Here is an 18,156-nt window from a genome sequence, read left to right as displayed (position 1 = left end):
GGGATGGGAAGTGAGACAGGGTTTCTCTGTATAGCCCTGTCTGTCCTAGAACTCCCTCTGCAGACCAGACTGGCCTCAAACTTAGAAGTCTACCTGCCTCTGCCTCCCAAGTGCTGGGATTAAAAAGGCATGCACTACCACTGCCTGGCAGGCCTCTTTCTTTTAAACCTATATTTGGAAATAGAATACTGTGAAGAGAAACATGAGCAAATTTAAAACTCTACACAAATGTGACAAACACCAAATAAAGTTATCTAAACAATTACATCATTTACTACTCTATATAGCACTTGGATATTTACCAAGCATTTAGGGACTGGAGTGGTTTATGAACCAGTTCCCTAGCCCAGAGGCTACCTACTGCAGACAGCTTGTTTCCCCTTTAGCAGCTGGTGAGTGGTGGGAGTCAGGACTTTCCCATGCAGAGTGTTCACACAGCAGTGCCGAGGGACACTCAGCTGTCTGGAGCAGTATTTACTAGGATGGAAACACTCCCAGATCTTCACGCTTCGTCCTACTCACTCATCTATCCTGGGTTAGTTGTCTGTGGGCCTGTTATTACTGAGATAATGTGGTACATGCCTGTAATAGCTACTATTTCTAGAATACCTGCACCTTGTCATCTGTACCGTAACAGCCAGGTAGAGCAAGACCATAATCAGAAATACCTAGGGAGTTCCAGGAGCATATGTATTGTTAGCTAGGTATCAACACAGGCTGTATGAAATGATCTAAATGTTTCAGTGGGTGCCGTATGATCAAGTGGAATAATGTCTGATCAACCTGCAGAGGACCACACTCTCAATACAAGTGTCCTTGGGGACAAACCACCTCCAAACCATGTTTTTTTATTCTGTTTTGTTTTTCCTTTATAGGAAACTGGCAAAACAATGGCTGCCTCTAGGACCAGCAGGTCCAAGCACCAAGCACCGGAGTATGACTTTCACTTTACAAACTCTTTGTACCACACAACTATAATACATTAAAAGTGTAATTTAAAATATACTGTCAGTCAATAGACATAGGAGTGGCTGGAAATCTCGCAAAGAAAATACCACAGGGCTGTGGAGTAAACCTTATAATTGAAGAAGACAGGTTTACACTTGCCATCTCTACTGGGTCAGCTACAGGCAAGAAAAAAAAAAGTCAAAGATTAATTCTTCTTCTGGGCCATCCCAGAGGCATGACAACCCACTAAGAGCACATAAACACATCCCTACTCTGCACAGGCACTGTGTGCCGACAGCCCTGCCCTAACAATGAAGCACACATGCAAAGCACAGTTTGAAAGATACTGAGAAAATAAATGTTAATGCTTTAAGAGGCAGGTGTCCTGATGTTGTAGTGCAGTCAACTGAGGTCCTTAGGCGGAGGCCCCCAGTAGCACTGTGGGGAGCCGCTCCACTGTGGATGAACATTCAACCCAGGCTCCTCGCCCCTCACCTCCCCCTTATAGAAGAGTCAGACAGTTCAGGGATCTCTAGTCTTTGGCACTAAGACTTGGCAAGTACTTCTCTGTGGGGTCCTAAAGTTGTCTTTGAAAACCATGGCTACTGTCCAAGTTGCCTGGGTCATCACTTCCCATAGGAGGAGCTGACTTTACTGAGCGCACAGTGAGTCACCTCCTGAGTCAGGCCTCACCTTTGATCTAATCTAAAGCAATATGGGGAGGGGAGGACTCCCAGATCAGAAAGGTATCAGAGGGCGTGGGACCAACAGGACAGGCTTGGAACTTCTGCATTTCTCACCCTAAGGCAAATCCAAGCCTACCTCCTAAGAAAGAAACGCCTGTCACCCCCACAACTCTCAAGGAGGGAGAAGTGGACTGGGGTGTGGACAGATCTGTTTAAATGTACAGTGACATTTTATAAAGACTGGGCATGGAAGCTACCAGTGCCTCTGCTCGGGAGTGAGGGTGGGGTAGGGGCCTGAGTGGGAAGTATGATAGGAATAACGCCGGCTGTGAAGTGGGTTGTGGGAACAGTTCTGTCTGTCAGAAGCTAGACTGATGACTTAGAAAAATCTTAAGCCCCCAGTTATTCACCTATAAGACGAGGGCGGTGATTTCATTCTAGAGCACACCCCCCAAGTTCACCCACAACTTGTGCAGGTGGTAAATAATTCTAGTGACAACAAGATTCCCCCAAAGCATAATCAGGTGCAGTACTAGAACACGCCTGCTCAGTGTACAACAGGACACCTGGGTCTTGTACCTTGGGCTTCCATATATTTTAAGCTACATTTTCATATCTGAAGAGCAACAAATGTCAAGCTCCAAGTCAAGGTTCTAAGAAAACACAGAAAAGCCCGAGCCTAGCCTGTCTTCCGAGTTCCTCACATTAGGAACCCTCAATGTTTTTCCAGAAAGACCAACAGCTTCTGAGAAATCAGCCCATGCGAACACACGGACAAAAAAGAAATAGAAAGAGTTCCTCCCAGGTAATAAATGAACACAGGAAGTAGGGTGGGGCTGGTGAGTAAGAAAAGCACTTGCTAGACAACGGAAGGATGTCCTTATTGAGGGACAGCTGCTAGTACAATCGGCAATCCCTGAAGAAGTAGGTGCTTTCCCTCGACCTCTGACCCCTAAATGTGACCCTGACACATTGCACCTAGCTTAAGTACTCAGTGTGCAACTAAAAGTACTCTCAGTTTCATTTTTAAAGCCACCAAGAGGTGGCTAGAAGGCATGGTAGCAAGATATAACCAACCAGCTAGGGTGGCTAGGGTTTGGTTTTTTGTTTCTGTTTGTTTTGTTGTTGTTATTGTTTTGTTTTTTAATCAGTATCACAATTAAAAACTTGTCAAGACAAAATCTCCTAGTTTCTCAGAGGATGCTGGTGTCCTCCACAGGAAGGGCCAGATACACAACTGGAGACTTCACACAGTACCTACATCAACTTGGCAGAACACATTGTCAAGTATGAGAACTTCTAACTTCTATCATAAACATACTGAGTGTAACTGCACTGCCAGTATGTTAGATACAGTAGCAGATTATAAGGAATCCAACACCCTATCCTGAATTAACGTTTGGCTTGCCAATACCTTACAGCCATTTATCACTTCTAAACACCACAGAACAAGAAGTACTAGGGTGGGGGAGCTGGGAGATGGCTCAGTGGGTAAAGTGCTTGCTGCTCAATCATGGGGACCCAAGTCCTGACACCCAGCACTCACACAGAAGCCAGGTGCTATGCATTCCAGTAACATCAGCAGTAGTGGGGGAGTGGAGACAGACAGCTCCTTGGGGCTCGATAGTCTGGATTAAATGGTGAACTCCAGGTTCAATAAGGCCTTGACTCAAAACATAAGGTAGAAAGGAACAGAAGACACCCACAGCAACTTCTGTTCTCTCCACACACACATGCACAGGCACACATATCTGCTGTGCGCGTGTGCATGCACACCCAAATACACATGAAGTACACAACAGTATGAATATACTTGACACTACCAAACTGTGCTTAAAATAGTTAAGGTGAGAACCTTTTAGGAAAGGTTCATTCTATCGTTTTAACTAGGTTATCAGGATCATTCTAAAGATCTGTCATCCTGCTCCTACTTTCTAGGAGCCATAGATATAGATGAGGAATTAAATCAACTCAAAGAGCCCGAAAAATAGCTGTTCTTTCTAGGGTCACAAATTAAGAGTGACCATATCTACCCAGGAGACATTTTCAGAGTACCCTTCATACACAGGGGATTTGGGCAGGGCAAGCAGGCAGTGCTCTCTTCTGTGCAAACACTGCACACCATCAGAGGCTGGCTGACCAGTGTGAGCCTGAGGAATCCTGCGACTCAGCAAAGTGCTGTGGCCGCTCAGAATTCTGCCAATCAGCAGAGGAAAGAAAAGGAGATCTGCCTGTGTGCCTGCACTCTGTTCTAGGCCACCCACCCTGTGGGACATTTTCAAAGCTCAGATATTACTCTAAAGGTATGACTACCGAGCCTAGGTTAATTCTAAAGACTGGCTTCCATCAGAAGGCAGGCGGTGGGTCAGGTGGATGAGGCCTCAGGCACCTGACCTTAGGGCTCATTGCTACCTCCTGCTACTCACTGGCTTTGGGGGAAGAGGGTCTTAGTCTTCTGTCTTCAGAAAAGGGTTACACTGGTCCATGCTTCTCAAATCATTTCATGAAAACGCTCAATGACCAAGTAATGAGGACAGGTGAACATGTATGGATGACAGCAGAGAGTGGCTGTAGGAAGCTGGTAATGTCATTGAAAGCCTCATGTTTCACATTTAGAAATTCACACAGTCCTCCTTGTACTGTAACAACACAGGATTTAAAACCAACAAGCCGCCACGCCACTCCAGGAAGATGTTCCATATTTTGTGTCATACCCAGGAGAATGGATACCAATATCCTGATGATTCATTTTTATGTAATGCAGATATTATCTCTTGTTGGATTACTAAAGGCTCATGCCATTTATTTTAATAAAGAGATTGAAAATGACAGGAGGTGGCTGGCTGTGGTGGCCATGCCTTTAATCCTAGCATTCAAGAGGCAGAGGCAGGCAGATCTCTGAATTCAAGGCCGGCCTGCTCTACAGAGCGAGTCCCAGGGCAGCCAGAAATACACAGTAGAACACTGTCATGAAAAAAAAGAAAAGGAAATGATAGCAACACAGAACCAAGGTGCAGGTTCGTCCTCATTTTCCATCTCTCTGACAACTTAGCAAGGTCATAAGCCATTTTCAAAGAACAGTATGAATTCAGTCCCCCCAACTGGTTAGGGGAGATTTTCAGTGTGCTAAGCAGCAATGAGTGTTGGCTAAACTGATTACAAACTGGGCCATGTAGCTCAGGAAACAAAGCCTAGCTTGGCCACAAAACACTACCATACTCGCTTCCACAACGCATGGTGTGTGCCCACCATGGTGTTCCACCTCAGCTTGATGGAACCATGCAGACTGCACAGTGCCAGACTCTCTGGCTACAGCTACCTCCATTCGGGAGAAGTTCTCCCTACACCTCATATGAGTCTTGCAGGCATTCAGCACAATGAAAGCTGTGGATCTCTGTGGCTCAGATACTGCATAGGGAAATGAAGACCTGCAAACATGTTTAATGTGTTCTTATTTCTCCATCTTTCCAGTCCTCTATTCCCTTCATGCAGACACTGCTATGCTTCCAACTGCCTGTGAACTCCTCCCAATCCAGCTATAACCCTACGCAGGCAACATAACCTTTATCCTCATCCCCAAAACTTCCCCCTCTAGAGAGGGACCACATCCAGTCTTTAAGGGAAGCACAAGACTGTTACACACCGGACAGGACAGAACCTGTGTGGAGAGCTCCAGTAGTCACAATCCTAGAGGCACCGTTGTAGGCACAGCGCCAGCTGGTGGGGAAATAAAGAGGTGGAAGGCAGACCCATGTCCCGCCAGAGCTCGGGAGACTGCCGCAGGACTGCCGCAGGACGGGCCATGTTAGGCCTCCCTCGGGACCCTGCTGGGGAGGTTGGAGGGTTGGGGAGGTAGGGAAGGTGAAGGTGAAGTCTCGGCTCTGACTTTCGAGAACCACAGACCACTGGGTACCTCGGGAGAGCTGGAGCTCAGTGGGCACTGGCCAGGCAGACATGGGAGACTGCCCACGTTCTCCACGCCACCGGGTGGGCATCTGGCTGTGGGAAGCCACTAACCCCAGTCTTTGGAGGTGGGGGGCAGTAGTCTGGGGTCCCTGAGCCTCATGGAGGTCAAGGACGACAGGTTCTAGCTCTTGGACATTGCAGGACATCGCTGAACACTGTGGAAGAGCTGAGAACGAAGTGGGGCCCGGGGGCAGCTCAGTCAGCCCCAGGGCCGAAGGGAGGAAAAGGCAGCAGGGGGATAAGGGGCTACCCAGTGGTTCCCTCGAGGGTGAAAGTCCTAGGTCCTGCTGGAAGGCTTTCCTGCAGGAGATTAGACATCACTCTTTAGGGGAAGGCCTAATCCATTGCTCTAGCTCGCTGAATCTAGATGAAAGGAGGCAGTCCATAGTTCTTGGCTTTATTGTAGAAAGGGAGTTTGGGGAGGGGGGTTGGAGAGTAGAAAAATAGAGACCAGCCATGGGCACATGGAGAGAAGGGAGAAAGGGAATGGGGAGAGAAGGGGAACAAAGGGGCAAGAGGCAAGGGAGAAAAGCAAGAGTAAGAGAGCGAGGAGGGGGCAAGTGGCCCCTCTTATAGTGGGCTGGGCTACTTTGCTGTTCCCAGGGGCAGGGCATATCTGGCTGCAGTCAGATGACTGTGGAGGTGGAGCACAGCCAGAATATCAGGAGCTTGGGGCATTGTCTACGTGATAGATAGCCACAGGATAATGAAGCGAGGGCTCGTGGAGTCAGCAGCCTAATGTATGGAGGTGTAGCTTACTGTTCCGTCCCTTGTAGAATTTTCTACTGGGTCTCCGGAGTAAGCCTCCCTCAACCAGAACACAGACTGCCTCTCACTGTCCAACACAACATGACCAATACTAGAACCGACTGGAGACAAGTCAAGAGAAACCAGCAAAAGATCAAGGAGCTAGAACTAAGTCCATGTCCACCAGCCTCTGCAATGTGGGTTTACTCTTATCAGGGCCCTAGTTTGCCCTCTATTGCTGTGATAAAGACCAGAAATAACTTGAGGGTCTCTTTCAGTCTATGGTTGTAGTCCATGATACGGGGCAAGAACTCAAGGCAGAAACCTGGAGGCAGGAACTAAAGCAGAAGCCATGGAGAAACAAGGCTTACTGGCTTGCTCCCCATGGCTTGCTCCCTTATACAAATCAGGACCGCCTGGCCACAGGTGGCACTGCCCACAATGAGGACCCTCCCTCATGAATCCTCAACTAAGAAAATGCCCTACAGGCTTGCCTATAGGGCAGTCTGATGGAGGAAATTCCTCAGTTGAGATTTCTTCTTCCCAGATATGTCTAGGTCTGTATTAAGCTGACAAAATCCACCTAACACGTCAGGCAAGCTTCCGTGTTGAGTATAGGGTAACCAAGCCCATGGACTATCTGCAGAGAAATCCCACACCTCCTAGTCCTCTCTCCACCTACCTGCCCCTGTGCCTTTCACTTTCCTTTCCTTTCTTATTACAAGGAGCCACAGGTGTTCCAATTACAAGGCCAAGTCCCCCAACCACTGAGCGAACCCCAGCTGACAGACATCATGCCTGCAATCTGGCCTCCCTGCATTAACTTTTCTTTTCTTCTGAATCTTCTTCAACAAACCAGCTCACTATACCGTTCTCAAAACAAAACAAAACAAAACAAAAAGCCCCTCTGAAGCCACTGCCCTGAGGCCACAGGGGTCTGCTCCCTGTAGCACAAACCTCTTAGTACCGCTATCTTGGATCAGTCAGCACTCTCAGACCTGCTCTTGCCGGCCACCACCCAAACCTTCCACCTGAACTTCAGATTCACTCCACTGCCTACCAGTAACCACATGTGCTTGTCTAGAGATCTCAAACCCAACAGGTCTAAACCAACTCCCATTCTGACCCTCAGATCCGCCCCTCTCCCCATCCTCCACACACCTTTACACAACCACACTCTCCCATTTGCTCACAAACCTGGGGTACAGTCCCCCCTAATCTGTGTCTCCACTCACATGCTCTCCACATGAAATCCTGCTGACTCGACTCTCAACTTACAGCACGAACCCACTCACTTGTTCTTCTTTTCTTGCCATACAGCCCAAGCTGACTGCAAATCTGCAATCCTCCTGCCTCTGCCTGCTGAGTGCTAGGATTACAGACATGTACCACTCTGCTCAGCTCCAACTGTTTCTTTCTGTCTTCAGTGCCAATAGGCTGATCCAAACTGTTACCTCTTATATATTATTACAGACCCCTCCTAATCAGTATTATTCTTTCGAGTTTTGTTTTGTCTTCATTGTTTTCCATCAGGAACCATGTAGCCCAGGCTCTCTGTGAACTAGACAGAAGCTCCTGCTTCCACCTCCTCAAAGCTGGGTGCAGCCACATACTTCTTCATCCTCTATTTCACCAAGACCATACTCAAGGGAGCAGCCAGACAGCATCATTTAAAATCCCCCTCACAATGCTAAAGGCTTCCTACTTCACAAGAATAAACTGATTCCTGAAGCACCGAGGTAGGCTTCCAAGCAGACTAGTGGTCCCCTGGCTTTTTTTGAACATGCCAGACATGAGCACTCCCCAAACCCTGACCCTCCCAAGCTATTCCTATCTAGCATCTGATTCTCAGCAAAGTTATGTCCAGTCGATCTACCGCTAACCATTCCCTACCCTATCCCCAGTCCTAACCCCCTTTCTCCACTTTTTCATTTATTGTCACCTACCATAAAACACCTATTTATGCTGTCTATTGTTTATCTTCTCCATCAGAAGACAGACAGGGACTTTTGTCTATTTAATTTGCTGTAGTATCTCCATCACTAGAACAGTACCTGAAACACACTGAGTTTGTAGCGTCTGTGTATTCAATGAGCCACAGCTAAAGGAAAACCAGCATACGCCAGCTAAGACTTCTCTGACAGGTCCAGAGAAATCTTTCCATTCTGATGTTCAAATAAAGATTAAACATCCCTATGTCTTTTAGACTGAATCAGGAAACAAATAAGAATCAATATATATGTAGACACACACACACAAATGACCTCATTTTCTTATCCTGGGCACTAAAAAATTTCTTCAGTCTTTTGTTAGCCAGGGGTACAGTGACATATGTGTGTGTGAGCGTGTGTGTGACTGTGTGTGAGTCAGAGAGCATGTGTGTTAAGTATGCGCGTATATAATGTGTGTGTGTGTGTTGAGTGTGACTGTGTTTGTGTGTGAGACAGAGTCAGAGAGCATGTGCGTTGAGTGTGAGCGTGTGTGTGTGTGTGTGTGTGTGTGTGTGTGTGTGTGTGTGTAAGAGAGATGGACCGACATCTCTCCTGCTTCCCTCTTGGGTGCTCCCACTGAGTGGTAGGCTGCTTCTTCAGCCCCACAATTCTTTCTCAACAGCGCCTGGGTCCTTTGTAAACACAGTGCAAGCATTTGAAAAGGCTTTTCTTTCTAAGCTGCCTTATCTCACAGGAATCTGAGATGACCTTACCGTGTCCTTGGTATCAGGGTCCTTGGTATCAGGCCGTCTCTCAGATATCTAAGAGGTGTTCTGCTGACCTTTAGAGTGGCCATTTCTGGAAACACTTCTGCTCTTGAGCCTCTCTAGAAGGGCTCAGAAGGGTTCAGACCATCTCTATATTTCCAGGTTCATGCAAGGCCTCTTCATCAGCCTGACTGGTAGAATTTGGATGGTAAATGCCCAAAGGCCCTAATTTTTCTTCTATCTTCAATCTCTTGGTAATTTTGGAAAATTGCTTCCCCACCTTCATTCTACAGAAACAAGCACTGTACCCCCTATAAGCAGTAGGTTAGGCCAACATCTAACATATATTAACAGCAGAGAGGCTTCGCTTCAGGGAAAAGCATTAACAGAAGAGCCTCACACTCAAACCCACGGTCCACACATCTGCCCATAAGTCACGTGACTGAGGGCCTCTATTCACTTTATATCATGAGTTAGAAGAAACATAAAGACTGATCTTAATAGAAGACAGCATGTCCTGAAGAGAAAGGCAAAGTAGATACTTGGCTAAGGAGTCTCAGGGTGAAACATTTTACCCTCTGGGTCTGAAGTGCTTATCATGTCTGTATGACACTTAGCACACAGACAAATAAGATAATCCAAGCACCAATGAATAGGCTTGTCAACAAGGAGAGACCATTGTGACCTGGGTATCAGCAAGCAAAGCAAGCAGATTTGGTAAACAGGCGATTCCTTGCACTCCGTTCAGGGTCTGCTCCTCACGTAGCTCGTAGCTCGCCTATGCACCTTTCTCGAATTACCTATGGATTGCTTTCCCTTCGACTCTCGTAGGCTCATAAGTGTATTTCTCCAAAGTGTTTTTCTTATACTATCTGATGTGGGTTTGTGTGCTTTTTCTGAAGTTTCAGACTATAGGACATGAAAATATAGCCACCTAGTTGAGAGATAGGCATGCGAACAGCCCTCCTGGGCCTCATCCCCTGCTCTGGCCTTCTGCACACACCCTTAGTAGTACTTCTCCCTATACCCTGAGCACAAGACAGTTTTCTTTCTTAAGTAACTTTCTAGGTTAATTACCTTCCGAATGTATTAGAAAGTTTTCTCAGCAGTCTTGCCATGTGAAGGTTTAGGAACAGCTCTTGTCAGGTCAGTTAGGGATTTAACAACATGACCAGAGATCCAGACACTAGGACACGGGTGAAGGTGAAGTGGGGATGGTCTGCTCCCAAGAAAGCCGCTGTCCTAGGAACACTTCAGCACAAGATCACCATGTCGATTTGTTTCTCTTCCCTTACTTATGTAAACAGAAGGCCCAGACTGCAGCAGGTAAAATGCTGGTTATCCTACCCTCTGATTGGGCAGACAGGGACTGAGTAGGAACTGGGCCCAGCTACCTACCCCAGTTGGTAACTCACTCACAATCAGCCTCTAAGTTCTAAGAGATCGCTGCTCGAAAATGCCAAATTCCAGGTTAACAACCCTCAGAAAATGCAGCTTCCTCACCTTCCCATGCATCCTTCAACCTTGGGTTGACAACAATTTGACGCAATGTTTGTGCAAGTTCCTTCCTATCAAGCATTAAATAAATGTGAAGGACTCTGAAACATAAATCAGCTCTGACAAGGGAGAATATAAATGGCTCAGGACCCCCCACCCCAAATAGGAAGGAGGGGCTTTCACAGTCAGAGGCCTGACAAATCCTGGCCATCAGACAGCTGGCAATCCTCACTAACGAGCCCACCACTGTGGCCCTCCAACGGTGTTCTCTGCAGTCACCTGGCTGGGCTGGAGCCAGTCGTGCCCTCCCACATAGCTGCTCACTTAGCTCCTAGGAATACTGAGACCTCACAGGGTTTTATTGATGGCTTCACAGCTACAAGATAGCTCCTCTGAGAAAAACAGTCCATCCAGCACACGGTAACTGCTAAACCCAAGGGAAGGGAAGGGAACACACCAACACTAGCCAAATCAAAGCCAAAGGATGCACACTAACCCCTCAAGATGCAGAATTAAGACCAACTTGCCACGCTCACTTTTCACAACCTGGGTTTCCAGGTTTATTTAACAAACACAATGTGTTTCCTCTGGCCAGAACTAGTGTAAGGTGCTCAAGATTATCCTCGCCATTATAAGAGAGAAAGGCTACCAATCCTATACAAGGCCATGGACTGCAAAGGACAGAACAGGAGACGATTCCAACTAGCCCGAGGCTCTGTTCTGTCCCAGCACCTCACAAACCACCTTCAGATACACAAGGGACATACATGTCTCTAGTTCAAACCCAGAGCTTTGTGGAAGCAGAATCTGGGGTCACAGGTCTGGAAATTGATGCCACTGATCTAAGACAATCTTTGTATGGAAGAGCCTCTGATGACCAGACATTGAAGAACCACTAAGTTCCTTCCAAATGATCAAGCTATTTGATTCTAGGGCTGTATCCAAACCCACCAGGAAGATAACAGTGGGGACCGGGCTGGCTACATACCTCATTCTCATAGCACATAGTCCTCCCATTCATCTCAGAGCCTGTCAGAGCAGTGTCAACCAACCCCAAGACTCCCATTCTCTGACTCTTGGGCCCCCAAATGGATTAAGCAAGTAGTCAGCAGTGTGTCTAAGAAGTTAAACATAAAACCAAGACCGAAGTGGGAACTTCTAGTTCTTTGGAAAGTTAGTTATGCCAAATGTTTTGCTGGGGCACACGGTTGAAAGGATGTCTTGCTAAAGCAATCATGTAAAAGGATGTTTGATGAAGGAGTATAAATATGACCCCACAGACACTGGAAGACGAGCACTGAGCTTTGGTTTGGTTTGCTCTGCCTTTCTTCGCTAAAGACACGCATGTACTGGTTCACCTTACATAGCTTTGCTGAGCTCAACTTGTGATAACACCGCCATTGAGAGAAACTCATCCAAGAACTGCTCTCAAGGTTCCTGTGGTGGCTTGCTGCCTCTGTATCCTCACCTTAGGCCGGCTGGTGAGCCTGGTGGTTCCTTTAGGATTGAACCACAGCTGCCTGGTGTCTGCTTGCTAAAAAGACTGGACTGTAGTTGCTGGTTCCTGCCTGGGGTCTGCCTGCCTAGAGGACTCGTCTGCAGATGCTAAATCATATTTGGTGTTTGCTACAGGACTGAATTGCTGCCAAAGAAGATTGAGCTTGCCTCCAAAGAACTATTGCTGAACATGTCCGCTTCTCCCATATCCTAATAACTTTTCTCTTCTACTAGCTCTGCTAGGTGGTTGAACCTTATTAAAATTAGGTTGCAAAAAATGTATGTCCACACAAGACCACTTTACTATCCTCACTATCAATTTCCAAGTACCCCCATATGCATTCCCATTTGGTCCCCAGTTATTTTCAGGAGCTGGATTCTCGTTCTGTATCTGGCTAGGTTCAAATAACCAAGCAACTTGGGAAATCCTGTGTAACCACTGCAGCTCAGGGCAGCTTGTCTTTGGAGGTTAAGTTCTAAAGTCTGCCTTCAGGGCAAAAGACAAGTGTAATTTAAAAAAAAAAATCACTCACAAAAACATCTGGGACTTGGTCACACTATATTGGAAAGCCAAGAACTTTCATGTCTCTTTGCATCATGCAGATAGCTTCCCTTTCCCTAGGGACTGCAGACCCAGCCCCTGAGCAAGGAATGGCAAAGCAGACCAGACCACCCCACCCCCACATTTAGCAAGAAGAGATGATTTCCATAGTTAAACTGAGTATATGATTTGACCCCTTTGTATATGGAAGGCATAGCTAGGTGCTGTCTGGCAAAGAGGAGCCTAAGGCCCCTGCCCTCACAGAACCCATAACCCAGTTAGAGATTACATCACTCCCTGAAGATGGATAGAGCTTGAACCTCAGAACTGCCAGACATGTGCTGCCCACACTCAAGGGATGAAGAAATTGCTCTAGGGTAGGATAGTGCTTGGAATTGGAACTTTTTTAAAAGCTGGGCTAACTCAGCACAAATCAGTGTTTCATACACACCTGGGAGCAAATAATAGTATTTTTGTTTTAGCTACACTGTTCCTAATTAAAACACAAAATTCACTGCCATGTTGGCCACAGAAATATGTTAAATCCAGGTCCTTGGGGCTACGTACCATAGAATTCCACTACTTCTGAGTTGTAAAATCTTTTTTTGTTGTTTTTTTGTTTTTTCGAGACAGAGTTTCTATGTATAGCCCTGGCTGTCCTGGAACTCACTCTGTAGACCAGGCTGGCCTCGAACTCAGAAATCCGCCTGCCTCTGCCTCCCAAGTGCTGGGATTAAAGGCTTGCACCACCACCACCACCACCGCCAGCCTGAACTGTAAATTCTTAAATGGTAACGTGTATTGTTCCTATTATTTCCTCTAGGTCTCCTTGACTACAGCGGTTTCTTCTCCCTACTCTTGGGACTCAAGGTGACACAGCAGTTCTTAGAAGATGGCCCCGAGCCACATGGCACTCACTCGGTTGGAGGGAATGAGATCAAGGAAGCAAATGTCTGGGTGCACATCCTCTGACCCCTGGATGGAGGCAGTCACATCGTTTAGCTATTTGAAGGAGCTTGATCCACAGCCAGTTGGAATAAGGGTAAATAGAAAGAGAGTCCACTAAATAAATAAATAAATATTGGCTACTTAAATAGATAGCCCTGACCTATATGGGAAGCAGTTTAATGAATCAACACACCATAATACATTTCCAGAACTCAGCAGCTTGCCAATGTCTCCACATCTGAAGGTCGTTTCTGAGGTTTCCTCTTACAAAAGGAGCGTAAACATGAGCCAGAAATACCACCTTCACAGCCAGATTTTGATTAAGATTCTGCTTAAGTAGCTGTAAGAGTTCGGGTAAGCCATTTCATGACCTTCAGCTTTTGTTTCCCATCTATAAAAGGGCCAAGTGGACTAGCTGATCTCCAGCTATGTCCCAAGATTGAGTAAAACCAACAGTTAACACCAATCAAGAAGAGAACAGTAGGCCTGGGATACTCTTAGAAAATATCGAGGAGACCAAACAAACAGAAGAACAACCCAAGAGGAAAAAACGAAGATTAGGAGTGAAGCAGACCTCTCTCCGTGAACCAACCTCCTCCCAGGTGATCATACACAGATCCATCCTTTCCCAGAAGAGGGCCAAGTGAGTCACAGGATAGATTCTACTCAGTCATCACCTCATACCTTCCACGGCCAGAGATGACTGAGCCCCACCTTCCAAGGAGACGGAGGATTAAAGTGCTTATAACCCAACCTCAGTCACTCAGCTGTCTGCTTAATAATTGCTGGAGTCTTCTGTAATTTATCTCTGGGAAACATGGATGAAGTTTAAAGTACCTACTCCAACGTGACAGTCCCCAAAGCTTCAGCAATATCATCCAGCGTGTTGTGGGGCTCTCAGACACAGTATTATTCCCTATAGAATCCTAACTAAAGGTGTTACTGAATGCATAGATGGCATTATAGAAAGTTTAAAATCCTAAATAGATAAATAAATAGAAAGGAAGAGAGACAACGGAGCCAAACCCTTATGTTATGGTAGGTTCTCTGTAGCTGTGCATTTATCTTATACGCCCTCATATCTTCTCCTCAAAGTCATATGTTCAAGAAGTTTGCCTCTGCAATGAATCTAAGGCTGAGTTAAAGGCAAGTTGCTTGGAGTTCATAAATGTGATCGAGAGTTTAGGATATTAATTTAAAACAAGAGCCTTCCGTTTTAAGGTGAGGCAGCCTTAGAATCACAGTTTTCAACACCTGCATGGCACCGGCATCTAATACTGTAGGCCTAGAGATTCTACTTTTAAATATTTCACCATCAACAGCTTCCATTTAGCCAACAGGTGTCCACGACCGGCAGACACTGAGCAGTTTGCATGTTCTTTTAATCTTCACAGCCACCCAGTTCAGCAGAAAACACCTCCACTCTACAGGTGAAGAAACCATAGCTCAAAGCAAATGAACAGTGTCAATGGCTGAGAAACCTAAGCTCAGTTTTCTAGCCCCTCCCCCACCCAGGTCCCTGAGAAGTTCCCAGCAAGTCTGGAAACTGGGCCTAGAGTCCCATCAGTCTCACTGGCTATCACACCCACATCCTCCTCTGTGAAAGGAAGCAATGGGCATGATATGGGCTGTGCATGCTGACTCTCCTCAGAGGATCAATGCTGTTCCTGAACCTGCATTGAACCCACAGCCTCCTGGGATGCAGATTCTGCCTTTGGGGTCTAGGGTGTGACACAGTATCCCTTGTCGAGGGTCTCTACTCATTGAAGGGTCTAACCAGCTACTCCCATCCGAAGGCCTCTATGGTAGTGGTTCTAAACCTTCCTAACGCTGCAACCCTTTAATACCGTTCTTCATGCTGTGGTGACCCCCCCACACACCATAAAATTATTGCATTGCTACTTCGTAACTAATATTGCTACTCTTATAAATTGTAATGTAGATATCTGATATGCAACCTCTGTGAAGGGGTCACAACCCACAGGTTGAGAAACACTGCTCTATGGCTTTTTTTTTTTTTTTTCTTTTGAAAGGCACCAGGCCTTAGTCCGGGAAGACCTGTAGCAGCTGTAATAGCAGAGAAGCCTTGCGTAGTGACAAGTTTTAGCAGGCCCAAGGCTGCTCACCTTAATGACAACAGAGATTGCTGGCTAAAGGCACAATTTGAAATCACTGTCCCCAGGACATTTCTTGCCCCAGTTTCCCCCCATTATAATGTCTGCTTGGACATGTCCATCCAGGAAGCCAGTCTCTGTAGTCTGATACAGACAGAATGCTAAAGGCAAAGAACGTGTTCCCTCTGTTGGCCCACAGTCACGTCTATACTAATAAGTTCAAATCCTCTGTGGGTAAATGTGTGTGTTTCTTGCATAGTGTTTGAGATTTGAAATGTCATCCGCTTGAGTTGACAAAAAGACCAACTCTCACTTCAGATTTACAGCTGACCAACAATTATTTTCGGGAGAATGCAGAGGCTGGCTACGCCTGCAGAGTCAGACCCCTCCCTGCCTGGGACTATGCCACCCACAGCAGACTTCTGCTTCACCTAGCAGGTGGGATCAGGAAAATCTGACCTTAAGATTCTGAAGTCCACAATATGCACGGCCCCCAAAGTTGTTAAATAGCCGAAATGGGGGTTTTCTCCAGTTTAAAATCATTCTGGCCTCTCCTTTCCCCTTGGCTGCACTCTGTTTTCTCCGGTCTGTTGGTCCTGGAAGGACCTGGGTTCAACTCAAGGCCTGTGTGGGGAGGAGGACCTTTTGTTGTGAGAATGAGTGTAGATCAAGAATGTAGCCCCACTGCGACTGGACAACTAAGCTCCAGAAAATCTTCTCCAATCAAAGAACTGGGTCATGTGGGAGCCAACACTGTTTAAAAGGCAGAGCCGGTTGCTTTCTCCTGGAAGAAGCACTTGGGGGCGCCGGACGGGGGAGGGATGACTGTCACTTCCAAACCTTCCTTTCTAAGTCCCTCCTCAGAAGGGGCACTTTGCTCTAACTCCTCCGTGGGGCCCACCCAGCACTGGGCCCGGAGGATCCTTAAGTGTTGCGGCTCTATCAGGGAGCTGGGAGGGGGAGCTAGCACACCGACTCGAAAAAGCCTGTTTTCACAGCTGATCTAGTCCTGAGGAACAGGTGCTATTTAAGAAGCATGTGAAAGTATTTCCTGCAGGAGAGCACACTCTGCAGAGAAAGTGACACAGGGCAGCGAAAAGTGGCTTTCCAACTTCCACGGGGCGCACGAACCAGGGAGGGGACCGGACGGTCGGAGAGTTTAAGAAAGGCCTGGATCTCCCGAGAAGACTTCCCGCAACCCTTCGTCCCACCACTGTCCCCGGCGCACACGTGAGGCTCAGCAAAGCGTGCCACCTGCCGGGGTCCCTGCAAACTAAGCCCGAAGTGGAGAACCGCGGAAAGCACTTCGGGGGAGGGGGAGAGCCAAGTCTCCCGGGGCCGATCCAGGGGTCTGCCCCTTCGGCTCCCCTGGCTCCCCTCGCTCCACGGAGAAGCCGAGTGGAGGGCGCAGCGGGCCGGAATCTCTCAAGTCTTGGGCCGAAGAAGTGCAAGCGAACAGGGCAGGGCAGGGCAAGGCAAGGCAAGGCAGGGCAGGGCAGAGCAGAGTCAAGCAGAGCCGAGCCAGCCCGCGAATAGGCTCTGGGCACGCGGGACGAGCGGCAGCAGGGCGCGCCCTCGCTCTCCCTGGCGCAGCGCGGCGCTCCGGTGGGGATGGGAAGAGTCGGGGAACTCACAGCCGTTTGTCCTCCGGCTGCAACTGCCTGTGCATGGCGAGCGAGAAGCCGAAGAGGCTCCCGGGATCCCCCGATTTCCGGATCACGTTGTCTTCGCGGGTGTCCAGGTTGAAGGCTGTGCCCAGCCGGGCTAGAAGCCCCGCGGACAGGTAGAGCAGGCACAACTGGCCCGCGACCGCCATGGGCGCGCGCGGTGGGAGGGACCCGCGGAGCTTCTGCGGCCTCTGTGCGCGCGGGCTCAGGGCCGGGGCCGGGCTGCCTGGCGCGCCGCTGCGGCCACTTGGCCTCGGTCGCCCCTGCGCGCGGCCCCACCCCCGGCCGGCTCGCGCTCTCTGTCCTGCGGCTCCCCCACGCCCGGAGCTAGCAGCCGCTCAATGAGCCCGTTGTTCTCTGGAGACTCTCGGGCTTTTTAAAGAATGACGGGGACTCCCGCCCCGCCCCGCCCCGCCCCGCCCCGCCCCTCCCGAGGCCCCGCCCGCCACACGCACCTTCCCTGCCGGCCCCGCCCCGCAGCGGCTCGCCCGCCGCAGCCCTCCCACCTTCCCGCCACCTGCCCGGAAGCGTCCCGGAGCTCAGCAGGGCTAGCCAGGCTTCTTCCTACTGGTCTCTGAACTGCGGGCCTGAAGTGTCCGAAGCCCGCAATTCTGCATCCTGTAGGGCTGACTTGCAAACACATACTTGGCTCAACCATTCTCCAAGGGTTCAAGACGCGCCTAACTGTGCCCAGCTCTTGGAGTTGGCTTGGTGCTGCATACTTGCTGGCTCCCCAGGGACCCAAACTTCCTAGTACACATTTCGGTATTGCTGTGCTACTTAAAAACACACTGGTTTTTTGTGTGTCTGTTTCATTCAAGCCTAGGAAGTGGGCTTCTCTTTGCTG

General features: G+C 48.3%; 1 protein-coding gene across 2 annotated transcripts in view; it reads right to left on the bottom strand.

Annotated features, from left to right (window-relative positions):
- The window catches only part of Itga6 (integrin subunit alpha 6), a 74,982-nt gene extending 57,280 nt beyond the window's left edge, over nucleotides 1–17,702 (bottom strand). Inside the window, exons 1-2 of one of the 2 annotated variants that reach the window (XM_031370600.1) lie at nucleotides 17,599–17,702; nucleotides 17,277–17,524 (exon numbers count right to left, since the gene is read on the bottom strand). In XM_031370600.1, coding sequence (XP_031226460.1) covers nucleotides 17,277–17,458 — 182 coding nt within the window. In that variant the 5' untranslated portion in view covers nucleotides 17,459–17,524; nucleotides 17,599–17,702. Of the gene's footprint in view, nucleotides 1–17,276 lie in introns of both variants that reach the window. The other variant, XM_031370601.1, reaches the window with a different exon arrangement.
- Nucleotides 17,703–18,156: the final 454 nt, after the last annotated feature.

This window comes from Mastomys coucha, unplaced genomic scaffold (genome assembly GCF_008632895.1).
Source record: "Mastomys coucha isolate ucsf_1 unplaced genomic scaffold, UCSF_Mcou_1 pScaffold15, whole genome shotgun sequence".
In the NCBI taxonomy this organism is placed as follows: domain Eukaryota; kingdom Metazoa; phylum Chordata; class Mammalia; order Rodentia; family Muridae; genus Mastomys; species Mastomys coucha.
Note: the sequence above shows the minus strand (reverse complement) of the source record. Positions and strands in the feature narration are given on the sequence as shown.